A 15,884-nucleotide genomic window follows, 5' to 3' on the forward strand; every position below is an offset into this window, starting at 1 on the left:
TCATTGACAAGATAACATTGAGAACAGCTGGTTGTTAACAAAGCAGACACTAAATGTAGATGAGTTTTAACTAATAAATACAAATCGTTTGTTAGAGATGAATGAAGTAGTTCTTAATTGTGTTTAAAACATTTTCTCTTATCAAATACATACATGACCTGAGGTTGAGCTGCTCCAAAACACGGGGAAGGAAAACCACGACTCATCTCCAGAAACCTGCAATGTTTATTGTATCAACAGAAATCTTCAACGCATGCATGTGTTCGCAGCAAATACAGAAAAGTATCTCACATTTCACACGACAGCCACTCGAATCAATATCTTACAAATCAAACAGAAAATAGTGGCGGATTATCAGAACTGTAATCTGTAACAACAGTTCTCCAAGTACCGGTGGGGGACACATGGAGACCGACAAACGCTTTCACGACTATTAACTGCACAAAAAGCACTTCTAAACCTGAGGTTGGTTTTCAAAAGGAACAATTAGAAAAGCCATTAGGTTAAAGGGAGAGAGGACATGCTGGGACAACTCAAATCAACACAGGCAATGAGAACAAACACAACAAAATCTGAACCTGTTTGATGCAACATAAAACATGCAGCCAATACAACTTCACAAAGGAAATGAGCAGCAGCTACTCCTCCGGCTGCTGATCAGCAGGCAGAACATCAGCAGCACCGTCGGTGACGATCAGAGAGAGGTGAGTTATCTGTGACAGACGGGTCTCTAAAAGGAAGGAGAGAATAAAGAAACTGCAGTTGTTTGGAAGTGAATGCAACATATTACAGATCGTAGCCGTGATCCTGCAAAAGAGACGTTACAGTCGTGGAGATTAATGAACACGAGGAGAATAAAACAAGTATCCGTGCAGTGCTTTACAGATACCAGAATATCAAGTAGTACCAATGATAAATAGATCACTGAAATCAACTCGTGTGTGTGTGTGTGTATTTTTTGTGTATTTCCATTTCTACTTCTGACTGAAATAGTTACGACGATCCGAGAACACAACTCACCAAAACTGTTCTCAGCAGGAGACATTTCTTCTGTCGGCAAACTGTCATCAAGATCCTGAAAAATCAAGTTCAGATCTTCAGACAGTGACGTGACCTGATCCAACACATCGAATGTTCCCACAGTAAACCGGATGTTCGGTTTTCTTTACGCTAACAATCAGTAGCTCGAGTGTCCGTTTGAATGGTTCCGGCGGTGCCGCTAAGTGACTGAAAGGAGCCGAAGAGTTGAGCGACGTTAAGAGATCCATCGCGCTGCCAGTCATGTACAGTGTGAGTCCACCGTGGAGCAGAGCACGAGGTCTTTAGTGACAAATAGCCAACATGCATCGTTTCCCGTATGTGATGTCAGAGGATCTGCAAGCCTCTTCCTACCGTTTAGAAATCATCTTTTTTTTTTTTTTTTTACCTCCAGATACCTTCTAAAAGATCAACGTTTAAAAGCTGAAGTATTACACTTTTCTATCAACCGTGTGGACCTTTTTTTTTTTTTTTTTACCTCGTTTTGTGCGGTAGGCGTGTTCACCTGCTGCTCACCGTCCTCCGTCACAGCTTCAGCTTCCTGTTGCGGCTCTGCGAAAACAAGGAGGATATTATCTGTTTCTGCTATCGCTTGATGGACTTTGGTTTGCTGTCAAACATGTTTGTACTTGTGAATTTCAACATCAAATGTTAACAGTTTCTGAGCTTGAATTACACCTCGTAGTTGTTTGACTCCGCCGACACGTCCTGCTGTAGTTTATGTCCATCTCTGTCTGGACTCATAACACTCATAATATGTACTGAAGACTGGTTAATAAAGCTGATTCTCATAGAACGCAATGTTGTTGTCATGACAGCAGACACTACTTCAAAATTGGATGTTCATCCAAAAAGCTAGATTGTAAATGTGGATGCTTCACACAGCTCAGAAGATCTTTACAATCACCACAGTTTCAAAGTGGATCAGATCACCAGTTCATTATCCAGCCAAATGTGAAACACACTCACTCATATTTCATTCTGTTCCTGAGTGTTTTTGCAGAACAATTATGATGTCGCAGTAAAGTTAACCTTTGACCTGTTAAATGTCACCACTTAAATTTTATCCTATTAGACATTTGTTTAAAATTTTGTCATAATTAGCATGAATTCTGAAGCGTGGAAAAGCTGCCACGGCAACCACATCAACCACATCATCAGCTTTAAAACAGAGGTCTTCAACACCCCTATGGGGTCCGTAGAGGTACTGCAGGGGATCGTGAAATCTTTGGTTGACTAGACCATTTTTCAGATCCCCCCCCCCCAATTTGTTTCCCACAAATTTAAATGTCTTTAAATACACATCAACATGAATCCAACATATTGTATTGAATGGATAAATGGAGGCAGAAGATGTTTATCTTTCAGTCAGAAATGCACACGTTCAGCGACACACAGGAGCTCTCTCAAACTGGGCACCGGTTCACTCACAGTGAGACTAACCTGGACTGTTCCCTCCAAGCCTCCTGCACACAAAGAGAAGGACCCGCCCCTATCGCTGCTGTGCCAATCACAAGGCCCAGTTTAATATAAAACACAATTTTATACAATATATATATAGGAGGGGGTCCCTGCTCCATCTCTCTATCAGTTTGGGGGTCTTCGGCCTGAAAAACGTTGAAGACCCCTGCTTTAAACCAATCGGGGCGAAGCTGCGTCGTCACCGAGGTGGTTGTTAGTCAGTGCAGCCAGAAGAGAGCAGCTGCAGCGTTGGACTCAGAAAACTGCAGTCGCCCTGCTCCCGCCGGGTTTTAACGTCACGTGACTTTGGGAGCTCTCGCAGCACCACACGGACAGAATTTCTAACCATGATGCATTGCTGTAACTCCAGCATTCATCATATTAAGTTAGCGCTGCGCTGAATTAAGTCAACACATCACTTGAGATGTGGCCACAAATGTGTTTTGTGAGGTCGCGGTGACCTTTGACCCCCCCGCCCCCCAGAAAATCTATCAATCAGTTCATCAATGAGTCGACGTGAATGTCGTTGAAGAAAGTCATTGGAAGTGTTCCCGAGATGTCATGTTCATGAGACGGGAACACTGAAAAACGTCTGAGGAGCACACGTGTTTGGCAGTTACTGAAATGTTTAATTGGAAATTCATAATCGCAAAGCACTGCTTTCAAATTGTGCCGGTCATGATGTGTGATACCTTTGCAGAAGTCTGTTAAACAGAGGTCTCCCACCAGACAGATCACCTCTTCAACCAGGTTTCTCTGAACAGCAACACAAACAGACGTCACTCGTCACAGTCGAGATGCTTTCGCTTTTTACTCGGGGAAAATAATGAGATCTCTTACCAAATCTGGAGCTGGAACTGTGCAGGCTCGTGGCTCAGTAACAGACGGCAGCGCTGCGAACACGGAGGCAAAATAAAATATGCTTTAAAGGATGCAAACAGATGAAGTGGTAAAAACTCCCAATGTGTTCAGTGATCCAATCTGACAGCATCAAGATGACAAACCAGAACGTTTCTCTTCATCGAGAGTCAGAGTCTCGTCTTCAGTCATCAGGTCCTCCTACAACAGAACATCCTGCTGAGTCTGCATGTTTCTCCAGTACGGACCAGCTACAAGACATCTTCATAGCAACGACCATTTTTGTACTCGAAACTGGTTTACGCAGCTTTTATGGTTTTCCTACCTCGTTCAGGATGGAAGTACACGGCACCTCATCCTGCAGGGAAACGGCTGCCGTTTCCGTTTCACCTGCTGAAGGAGTTTCTGTGAAGAGAATCTCAGTCTGTATCTAATGTTCATCCTCAGTGAGGAATGAGAGGAAACGGGACGTGAACAGTGAAACTCGTCGGTGCCAGCTGCCCGATCCTTTCCGCACATGCTCAGAAGTTACCGCCTGCGTACAGTTGAACATCTTTTATGACGCTGCCGGATCCATTTCACGACTGCAGGATATTTGTAAAGGGAAAGGCAGGCTGCCGCCACCAGTCACAGCGGGAGAATCTCTACGCTCTTTAGAAACAGCTCAATAAGAATCCTCCCCAGCAGCCGTCATCATATCTCTGGATTTCTGTAGGAGTGGTGACCAAAAGATCCGACTTGGACCGTTCTGTCGGCCCGGTTCTACTAAACGGTCCATCGGTGGATCGCTTTTATTACAGCTTGCTTCTCAAAATGTACCCTCATATTTTGTTTTATTAGCGTAACAATAAGCTAACAGTATCTATTATTGCTCGTGTGTTGGGACATTGGTATTAAAAATTACTCACCAAACGATTCGTTCTGCTCCTGCAATTTAAGAAATTGCACCATTTTAATGTCAAGAAATACAATTAAATGAAAAAAAAAAAAAAATTCTATGAATGAATATTAAGATACATATATTTTAAAACAAACAAGTTTTTATACAACATTAGTATCATATACCTCCTGTGAGTCTTCAGCTAACGTTTCATGCAGATCATCTTGTACCAGAGGATCAACATCTCCTTCAGGAACCTTTAGAGAAAAAAAAAAAAAAAAGAAAAAAAAAAGTGATAAATTGACTTCAGTTTTGAACTAAAATGAAACCACCAAGTCCGTCCCTCAGCGTAAAACCCTGCAGCTGCTTATACTCAACAAGAGGAAACTCACTGTGATGTAAACGTCCGTTTCCTGTGCTGTTTCACTGCTCAGGCCATCTTCTGTTTCACTGCTCACGTCTCCGTCATCACTTGGCTCCTCTGGATACGCAGTGCAAATAAAAAAAAAAAAAGAAAATCACTGATAAAGCAGTTCATACCAGGTGAGAAATAAGACAACATCTACTGTTAATTACCCTGAAGCAGTGGTGTGATAAAAGTGATAAATGTTTATTCCCAGTTAGTCTGATACCTGTGCAGACATCCGATGAACGGGTCTCTTCAACACAACAGGTTTCCTCTCCGACCTCTTCATCCTGAACACAAACTGAAAACTCAACTCTTGATGATTCAAAGCCATCATCGTGTGTGTGTGTGTGTGTGTGTGTGTGTAAGTACATTTGGAAACATTTGCAGCTACAACTTGTGGTCCAAGAGAGCAGATGAGTTATGTATTTATAGAGTATACCACAGCAACATGTTTCTGAAACATCAAATTAAACATGCCAAGCGACGGCGAGCTGGTTACCGTTGGTGGAGCGAGAGCTGCGTCGCCGTGTGGTCGAAGTGTGTCGCCGTCTTCTGGCCGCGCTGCAAACACAGACACACAACTATCACACCGCACAAAGATAGATTAGGGCTGTTGTGCATATGAGAATAAAGGCAGAGAGACAGACGGCCATCTTCTACAGGCATGAGAAGAGATTAGAACAATTTACATGCTTTCATGTCATCAAACTTTTCCTTTTATTTTCCACTACTTGCTAAACTGTTGTTAACAGATGTGGTTCATGTTTGTGTTTCTGCATTTTAACTGACAGTGCAGGATGTTAATATTTACTAGGAGGAACCTGAAAAGTGTTTAAGCATTAATTCAATATTGTGAAATGATGCCAACAGACCTGAAAGTGTCTCCTCTTCACTCGCCGAGTCCTTCTGAAAAAGAACACATTAGTTGACCATTATTTGTTATACAAATAATTGCATTGAACAATTGAATTGTGTTTTTCTGTTCATTTTCTGCTACTATTACTGTACAAGTCTAATCATAGTTTAATAATAAACAACTTATGAAGAAGAAAAGCCATTTACTGGCTGTGGTGTTCGGCTTTGCAACTAATTCCATAATGTTTATGTGACTAGATGATCATTTAAATGTTGTCAGTTGAATAAGTGAACACGAGTGGGGTGAATATGAGTGAGGGTGAATGTGAGTGGGGTGAATGTGAGTGAGGGTCAATGTGAGTGGGGTCAATGTGAGTGGGGTCAATGTGAGTAGGACTCGTGTCTTAAAACCACCACGAGATGAGAGGACGTCTTTTAAAAGATCACCAGTCAAACCTCGAACGGTGGAAAAACAACGTGGTAATATTAATGCAAATATGAAATCTGTTAGTTTCATCCAGCTGTTATTAAACTGATGAAAGGAAACGATTCGAAATGATTGCGATCAGGCGAATGTGTCATAATTGTGACGACTAGTAAATGGTGACGTTGATATTTACCAATCAAAACAAAAATAGTAACAGTTAACCTCCATACAGGCGCTCTATATCCATATTACCTCCATTTGTTTGGTGACACATGGCACCTCTTCCTGTGTGAAGTCATCTCTAGCCTCAGTATCTTCCCATGTGGGGACATCTGTGGGGACAATCAACATTCGTTGTTCTGAAATACAAAACGAGTGAGTTTAATTGCCAGCGTCTGGATCCTCTCTATTAGTGACACTTCAGTCTATACAACAACCAACATACAAAGGTCTCCAATATTAGAGTCAGATTAAGATCCATATTGATGAGATGAAAACAGTTTAGTTTGACTTCATTATTTTCTAAAAATCTTGTATGTCAATCTTTTGTGTATGCAAATACTTATGTGTTGACATTGTGGATGTTTGAATGCATTTTGGATTTAAAAGCAGTGTTAAAGTTAACGTGTATAACTTGAGGTGTCTGGAAAGCTACGATTCAGCGAAAAACCTCACGAAGCCACTTCTCCACAATCCCAAAAAAGTCTGTCGCAACTTTCATATGCAGTGATATTCAGCCTCACGGTGATGTTGAGAAAGGACATTAACACACTCGAACCACGTTGCAAAACATTTTAGTGATGTGTCAAATCCCACACGTCTTCAGGTCACTCGTCTTCTGATACATGCTGCATTTATTTCGTGTGATTCCCAATCACTTTCGATTATTTCACTAAAGTTTTGAGAGGCAGTCACATCAGTCATCGGGACCTTTTGAAAGCACTGGGAATCGGAAGTGAATCGATTTGGGAAATCGGTGGCAAAATCCAGACCGAGGTATGACCTTTACCCTTTCACCTCAAATCTCTCCTAATCGAAGCAAAAAATAAAATAGGAACCACTAACCACACAACGGCAGCGCAGGAAGCACCAAATCAGCCTGAACCTAGAAGAGGACAAACATGATCACACAATGAATAAAACAATGTCCTTGTGAATATTTGAATCAAATGGCCTGATTTCAGTTACAGATATGACATCTCTCTAAATGAAGGCTGGGCAGAGAAGTGCATGATCATGGAGTTGAGCTCATTACATTTAACATACATAACATCTCCTTCACTTTTTGCTTTTTTTTTTTGCTGGTGAGAGTGACAGGAGTGAATAAAGTGTGTGATATAAAACATAAACACGATGATCGTTGTTTAGTTCTCAACTGCTCATTAATTCAGCCTCGCGCACAAGGCCACAGTCCATTTACCACTATGTGCGTTTCTTTTGCGCATCTCCAATTATTACCAATTATTTCGTGGCTTGAATGCTTATATATAATATTGCGTAACAGTTCTGCCCTACATGTACACATCTCATGTTATTCCATTGTGCAACACGTTTGAGATCAGAGCCGTCCCACAAACACGCTCAGTCAGGATCACAGCCTCTGATTGGACGACGGACTGAACCGAAGGCATCATTGGATTGGTAATCATTTTCTCATGTTCTCAAACGGAGCGCATGCGTGACCGACGGCACAGTAGTATGTTGGACATTTGCAGCAAATCTCAGCAAACCTCTAAATGTAAAAGCTAAAAGGAAAACTTTGGTTTTCTTGATTTGTTCTCCTTTTCTTTTTTTTAATTGTTTTGAGCCTTTAAAAACGGTATTCGTTGTCTCGTGCAGACCAGCACTCTCCCTTGGAACAACAGCTTCACGGGGAACTTTTTCATCAAATCATCCAAATCTACCCATATGTATATTTAGAAGCAATCTCAAGTCATAGAACAACATGAACTTCTTTAAAACCTCTTACATTATCAGAAGCATAGTTTAATATATTGTAGTCATAATGTACCATTCTCACTGCCGTCGTACGGGTCAGAGGAGTAACCATGGCAACAGAAACTTCTCCGTCATCCATTTCCTCGGCTGGATCTGAAAATAAAAACAAATATGAAATTAGTAACTTACAACAGGTAATTGCTGCCTTCAGGTAAAAAAAAATTTACCCAATTGTACAAGCAAATCTTTTTTTTTTTTTACATGGGTACTATTCAGATTCATCCATTTTACTTTTACTTGCTTTATTGACCTGAACATTTTTTTATTAATTTTTTTTAAAAAGGAGAAATGATGTGTTGCTTACCAGAAACATTCATGACGTCAGAGCTGGAGCAGGTGGTGTTCTCTTTAGGTAGGGACTCTTCGTCAGTTGTTATCGTCTTGGACTCGTCCACTGCCTCTTCAAGGTTCTCATCCGATGTAGAATTGAAGTCATGTGACCCAACGGTGTCCACCACCGAAGCGCTCTCTTCTTCAATGCCTTCGCCAGCTTCCACATTCATGTTGCAGCTCAAGGCTGAAACGTGGCTGTCATCTTTGTTATTGAGTGAAGGTGCCGTGGTTTCGTCTACACCGCTGTTGCTTGGCAAAATGTTTTTGGGACACATCGCCGTGATGGGGACAATGTTCCCCTTCTCAACGGAAACACATTCGTCCTTTGGAGATGTAACAGAAGACTCACTATGAACCAAATCTTCAGAGCGCTCGCTGCTCTCTGGACTATTTGCTAAATCTGGGATGTCGTCTGTTGTGCGAGAGTCAGCGGGATCGTCACCGCCGGGCTCTTCAACGTGGCCTCTCTCGGGGTGAACGCAGACAGCAGGTTGCTCCGGTTGGTCCTCGTCCTCGTCCTCAGCCGAGTCTCCCTGCAGTTGTGTTTCGGATTCGGCGGTCAGTCCAACCGCATCAGGCTCGTCTTCTTCCGTGAAGCACTTCCAGCAGATTTTCATCCCCTCATTTATCTCCTGGCCTTCACATTGCAACCGCACGACCCACTTGATTTTTCCTTCTGCGACCGTTTCTTCAGCGACCGTTAGCTGTAATAATTTGTCCGTCGTAAGTTTGGACAATTCATGTGTTGCGCTGCTGTCCCACGAGCCACATGTGGTGTCAAAGCCTACAAGCCCACATAAAAACGCCTGCGGGGGAATCTCCAATAAAGGACGGGGCATTTCTCTCACTTCTGTAATGTTGACTTGAGCCTCGTTTCCATAGTCCACGAAGAGAACAGACAGCTCGTCTCCGTCTTTGTCCACGACCTCTGCTCGGTGCCAAAGCTGATCGTCCGAGAAGAAAGCAAAGCACGGGGTGCCGGGGAGGAGAGCGCCCGGCTCCACACGTTCGTGATCTTCAACTTCTGAGATACTTGACAGTATCTTATCGAGTTCCTCCGAGTTGGCAGGCTGACACCAGAAGGTGTGATCTTCATTTATGGTTGTGATGTAGACCAGCTGATCCTCTAAAAGGTCTTGCAGACTGTAGCGTAGCAAGCAGGTGTTCAGTCGTGGTCTCTCGATGCTGTCCGTGTCCGAGGTCTGGGCTGGCTCCTCCTTCGCTTGTTCAACTTTCTCTGCAGTGATTTCGGGACATTTTGTCGCCACCCGACACACGACATTCACATCGTTGTCCTTCAGGCTGACTTCCCACACTGGTCCCACCTGCCTGTTGAACTGGCACTTCAGTACTCGTTCTCCACAGCCGCCGATGTCTTCTTTGAAAGCTGACAACAGTTCTGGATCAAGCGCTCCCTCACTTCCAACAACTGCAGCGTCGCTCAGCATACAATGTGTGCTGTAAGCAGGAAACTGCAGGAAGGACTCCTGGAGTCGCCCAATCTTGGAGATGGGCGTCGACTCGGCGTTTCCAAAATCGACGAACTCGACGAGAGCCGTTGTGTTGCCGTGGATTTCTCTCACAACTGCTCGGTACGACGAGGAATCATTTGTGAACTCTGCTTTAACAAGATCACCTGGCTGCACATCTGTGATATCACTGGTGTTTGGGTTTGATTCGGGATCATTGAGCTTTTCCACCAGGGAAAATATATTGTTCTCTTCGCTGACAAACTGCACGTAGAAACTCGCGGGGCTGTTGCAGTGTGACACATAAACATCCGCTGTCATTCCACATGTGATGGATTTTGAGGGCAGGTCTGTGAGTTTGGGGTTTTTTCCAGCCTCGCTTTCCTTCTGAGAGTCAGTGCCAGATGATTCTGACATGTTGAGCAGCTTTGGGTCTTTGGGAAGATTTTCTTTTCTTGGCTCAGAAACATTGCTTGGCGTCCTGCCACACCTTTGGTGCGGAGGTTTGTACAGCTCGATAGTAGCCATTTTGACCTTCTGACCAATTTCACAAACGGGCCGCTTTGGACGTGGAGGACTTGGGACGGCGAGATCATTTTTCTTCGGGGCTTGTGTATGGTCGTCCATGTCTGTGGCTGGTGTTGGGACAGCTTTTAGTGTCTTCGGGGTAGGATTCGCTGTAGACGGAAGCGTTTTCCGACCTTGGCAGACGACCTGGTCAGTTGAGTTCATCTCGATATGAAACCTTTTCTTGATCTTTGCATTGAGCTGAGCGTGTCTGCGATACAGCTCAACCAGCAGTTTCCCGTCATGTTCTCTGGCAACAACTAGTGCTTGGAATGAAGATTCTGTAGCGTGTATCTCAAACCAAGTGTTCACCTCACTGGGAACATCAGCGGGGATATCAGAGAGGCCACAAACAAGTGCTTGCACTGGCACAGACATGATGTCATTTGCTTCTCTGGGAACTGGGAGAAGGTCAGATTTCTCCACCTCGATAGTGTCACCATAATCCACAAAGTGAACCACAATTGCTGGTTTTGTGGCCTTGATCTGTCCCCTGTACCACTGCCCGTCAGTGTACTTTGCAAAACACAAAGTCCCAAACACTCTCGGAAGCTTTGCATTCTGAAGCTGATGGCAGAGATCGTTCACTTTCACCATGAGATCTTTCATGACATTAATGTTCTTCTCCAGCTGGCAGTAGAACTTACCGACACCGTTCACACATGTAACGGTGATCCGTTCCTCCGTCCCAGTTTTGACGTTGTGTGTCGAGTAGTAGTATGTGTCCAGGCGGAAAGACGGTCTGGCGGCTTTCTTGGGAGGTGCACTTTTGACCAGATTGACCATACTGGTGCAGATACTCTCAAAGGGAGTTTCTAGTTCCACAATGTTGAATACAACCTTCTGGTCACTGTACATGACAGCATATATGGTGCACTTTAAAATCACAAAGCTGGATGCCGCAATGTCGACGAAATTGTGGAACCTCGCTACTGCTTCTTCATTCCACTCATTTATGGCAGATGTGGGGTCAATGGGGTTCAACAGACTGCATCGAAAAGCTTGACCATGAAGGGTGAGGAATTCTGGGCAGATCCTCCTCAGGTCAAAGAGGGAGACCGTCTCTGTCTGGCCGTAGTCCACGAACAACACGTCCACAAGAGGGGTTTCGTGTTTGTGAATCACAAGTGCCCTGTACCACATTCGGTTTTCAGGGTGGCGAGCAACACAAGCCGTTTCCACGTTGGGCTGATACTCGCTGTTCGCATAATGAGCCTGTATGTCATGCATGAGCGATTTCAAGTGCCCAGCCTGTTGTGCTAGCTGGCACCAGAAGTCATTCGGGCTTTTGATGTAGGACACGCTGACATCCAGGATACTTCCGATCGGAAACATATGCTCCCTGAAGGTAGAGACTTTTCTTTCGTTGCTGGTGAGGCCAGCTGGGTTTTGGCTCGGAAAAAACATTCCACTGTTCCTAAATACACTTGGGAAGACTACATCTGGATGTTGTGAGGGAGACGTGTACGCAGTTTGCACAGTAGCTTTGGCTTTGGTCTGCTTCTCTATTTCAGCCCTTTCAGCAAGACCAGAGCTACACATCAGCGTACCGACATCTTGTTCTCCTTGTGCTTCACGATCTGTTAGTTGGACAACATAGCCGTCCTCGTATTTTGCCGTCACGTGTACATTTAGTTCTTTATCCGTGACTGTGTTGATGAAAAGCTCGGAGGCACTTTGACTCCATCTCCCGTCTTTCGGTTTGACACCAGCCAGGGTGCATTTCAGTGCCAGTCGTGGCAGTTTTTTCAACTCAGCTGGAAGCGTCCTGATGTTACTCCTATCAACCACCTCAGTGTTTCCATAGTCGACAAAGAACACTTTGAGTTGTGTCTCCTCAACTTCAGCCACAGTTGCTCTGTAGAAGTCACTATCTTCAGCCCTGGCAGCACAATAGAGTCCAACAGTTGGATTTTTCACTGCATCTTTACTTGCTGAGTCTTTGTACAGATGGTGCATACTAGCCATCAGTTCACTCAACTCCTTGGTGTAGTTCTGTGTTTGGATCCAAAACTCTGATGGATCGGATGCGTCCTTAACAAATGCCACGTGTGAGGAGGTCGGAGAGAGATCCTCAGCAGGGAACTTCTCTTCTGCTGCTGCTGCTTTCTTGTCTTTTTCTTTTACAGCCTGTCCAGGGGGTAACATATTTCTATCAGTTCGTTGTTGTTGGGCTGGATGCTGGCGGCTGGAAGCTGTGCTACGAATGGCATAATCTCCAAGAGTTTTCTCACACTCCAGCAAACAGTTCTCCTTGGATCCAAACAAGTTGTTCATGTTTATGTTGTCATCCCAATAGAGTGTGACATAGTGAACACCCTCAGAGATGCTTTGGTACTCAAATTTGGCAATCACTGTCTTGTACAGGAGGAGTGACCTGAGATAGTCGATCTGGTTGGTTGTCCATCCCACCCCTTTGTCGATGATTCCATGGAGGGAGCAGATGTAAGTGACAACTGGCATCCTGAAGAACTCAGCTGCCAGCGTCCTCACGTTCTCCACTTGAACAAACTGTTTTGTTCCATAGTCAACATTCAACACTTCCACAATTTTATTGGCTGGGAAAACCTGTTGTAGAACAGAGCGGTACCACTTGCCATCACTTCCTCTTGCGGCACACGGAAACCCAATCATGTCAGCGCTTATAATGCATTTGGACGTTCTGCCCTCGCAGCTCTGTGTGATTTGCTCTGACAGTTTCTTCAACTCCTGTGAGAAGACCTTCAACTGGCAAAAAATCCTCTGCGGATTTGTCACTTCTGTGACAATGACGGTCTCTACTGTTCCTCCCGGCAGCTCTGGGAAGAACAGCTCCTGCTTGAGCTGTCGATCACCTGCTGCCATGGAGAGCGGCTGTATCTGATCGGCTCCACCGGGGGTCTGCAGTGACACGAGTACAGAGTTCTGGAACTTGTCTGGAGATATTTTCTTGGCAAATCCCATCTCGTACATTTGTTTGGATATGTAAGGCATGTTCAGGAGGAACGTTCTGTGCGGCACTAGTACATCTTGCACATGTGCCGCCACAGTTTTTCCAGAAAGAGATTTAAGAAATTCAAGAGCCATTGGAGACCATCTGTTCTCAAGTGAGAGTGGTAAAACATTAGCCAGCACACAAAACTCCACTTCAGGGGGCAGATGAAAATGCTCTTTCTTACCCCACGCCAGCATACTTGTGGTGGCGCTGCATGTCATCCCTTTGTCAATGAGGAACACGGTGTATTTCAACCCATTTATTGAGACTATGCGGGCTCTGTACCAAGTACCATCTATCTGAACCAAGCACTGGTCACCTGGATGTCCTTCCAAGTCTTGAAATGTGTTTCTGGGAGACTGGATGTCTTCAGCCAGGCGCTCATAATATGTTGTCTTGTCCTGGCTAAATTTCCCCCAAAATTCCACGAGCACACATAAGGGATTGAGGTGGACCCTCGTAATGAGAATTGTTACATTCGATCCTTGTGTAGGGAGTCCAGGAATTGAAGACATTTTGGCAGTTTCATGGATTCCAGCTACCCATGAGTTGTCACCTCTCATCAACACTGGTGCGCAAGCGCTGGACGTTACCTGGAGAACACACAAGCACACAAAATACACACATCGAAAGAGCACATATAAAACACAACATGGACACTCAATTCTACAATTCTTGTTCACCTGCATTTTATCAAATTTGATCAGGATCTTCAGCATCTGAATAAAGTAGTTAAGAATAAGATGTACCAATGGAAGTTTTTTCAATCAGACTTGGCACAAAAAAAACTTGATCGGGACATCCCAGCCTACAACAGCACAGCATGACGGAAGAAAATGTGGTTGTATTGATTTGTAAGTGTTGATGAAAGATCCCTTAAATCCAGTCTGAGAAATGAATCCAATGTGTTTTACAGTTTACCAGATGACAAAACTGGATTTAACAACTGCTGTGAAAATGATCACAACAATTTTATCCTCAATTGAAATAGTTACAAGGTACAAAGTAGAACCGAGACACTCACATCACAAAGTATTATATCAGGAATGTACTATATATGAAGTCTGGGATCAGGCTAGATCCCTACAGCAAAGTCAAATACTAACGCACACTGTCTTCTGCTTTTCATGGTTTCTCCCATGTGGTTAGTTGAGGTGCCACATCCCAAAATACTCACAGTCAGCTTTGTTTTTTGTTGTTCACTGGAGATTACAAAGTAAATCGTGATCAGAGCAGATGAAGTGGCAAATCTGAAAACATGAAGCACACAGCACATAAAAAAAAAAAAAAAGAAGTAGAAACTCAGAAGGACCATGTTCACCAATTGCATGCGGTTGAATACTGTAGAGTACTGGAACAAAGAAGCTGCATATTAAAATAATAATGTTACAAGCAATTGCGACTGCCACGTATAATTCATGTCGCAGCTATACAAGTGCTGTAATACCTCCAAAGTCAAAACCAGCCTTTTATTAATGCTCTTATATTATCAGAAAGATCACAGCGTGAACATATTGTCATCGCCATGTTGATTTTCAGTTACTGTCATTAAAGCCTCTCATCAATCAAACAAAGAACCGCTTTGCCGTGAACCTCACAATGTGTCTGGGATTACACATTTTCACTTGTATGTCGTTTCAATATCTATGAATGATGGCTGTAAACTGCTTGCAAACGAAATTGCCCCCTTAGGGATTATAACGATTTACTCAATTCATAAACCGCATCATTATGTTAAAGTATGTTCATTTTTATTTAACAATGGGCTGAAATAAAAACAAATATTTCAAGCAGTGCAACAAAAAAAAAAGGCCATACTGGAAAGCAGAACTTACCTGTTACCTGATACTTGCACATTGAGGGGGGGAAAAAAGACTATCGATACCTTAAACACAGGTGTTTAATGTGAAAACGGTGATTTCTCACCGTATTTTACACTTTGACACCACAAAACAAATAGTTTGAAGAACAACTGGGACTACACGTTTTTGTTTAAGAGTAAATAAAATGAATTCGACTGAGTGTCTCAAACATAAAAGCTCGATTGACAATAAATTAGCCTCGATGCAACTGTTGTGTGGCTAACCCACTAGCTTAAACTCCTCACCAATCGGGTTTTCTGTCATCGTACAGACAGATATCCGCACATCATCCCAACACGTCGTTATTATTTACTGTAGCAAGCCAAGCCGAGCAAAACGTTCATACACGAATTACACTTTGTCACGTCAACGCGACGGATTTTTGTTAAATGTCGATTACGTTCAAATGTCGCCGAGTCGAATTGGCGAAGTTGAACGCCATTAGCGTCGCAAACAGACAAGTGATGTTACAGGTGTCAGCTGATGAGCACGAGAACCTCAAGAGGGATATTTTGGCGCAAAATAACTCACCGTTTTTTTTTTTTTTTGTTTAACTGTGGCGGTCCGAGTCTCCTCGACTCAGGACGACCGGCGTACAAACTCAACGTCAGACCGGCAGGTCCACGCGCAGCCGTGCGGCGCCAACACTTCTCCGACTATCCAAACGTTGCGAACTTTAACCGCAGTAAAAAAAAAAAATGTTAGTCCAGATTCAGTGTTCTTCTTCTTCTTCTTCCGTGTCCTGTCGTATCA

The 15,884-nt window shown here is 43.7% G+C and overlaps 1 protein-coding gene across 1 annotated transcript; it reads right to left on the bottom strand.

The window, feature by feature from the left end:
- Window positions 1-207: 207 nt before the first annotated feature.
- On the bottom strand, window positions 208-13,784 carry tdrd6 (tudor domain containing 6). Its single transcript, XM_069158758.1, has 13 exons — window positions 8,231-13,784; window positions 7,940-8,019; window positions 6,994-7,033; window positions 6,181-6,260; window positions 5,146-5,207; window positions 4,870-4,933; window positions 3,683-3,787; window positions 3,504-3,558; window positions 3,340-3,392; window positions 3,192-3,255; window positions 1,517-1,590; window positions 1,021-1,075; window positions 208-730 (listed from the first exon to the last, which is right to left on the bottom strand). The coding sequence occupies exons 1-13, from the start codon at window positions 13,782-13,784 to the stop codon at window positions 639-641; spliced, it is 6,378 nt and encodes a 2,125-aa protein (XP_069014859.1). The 3' UTR covers window positions 208-638.
- Window positions 13,785-15,884: the final 2,100 nt, after the last annotated feature.

The sequence above is a fragment of the Embiotoca jacksoni genome, unplaced genomic scaffold, assembly GCF_022577435.1.
Source record: "Embiotoca jacksoni isolate LCO1_2020_lvr unplaced genomic scaffold, fEmbJac1.0.p SCAF_23, whole genome shotgun sequence".
In the NCBI taxonomy this organism is placed as follows: domain Eukaryota; kingdom Metazoa; phylum Chordata; class Actinopteri; family Embiotocidae; genus Embiotoca; species Embiotoca jacksoni.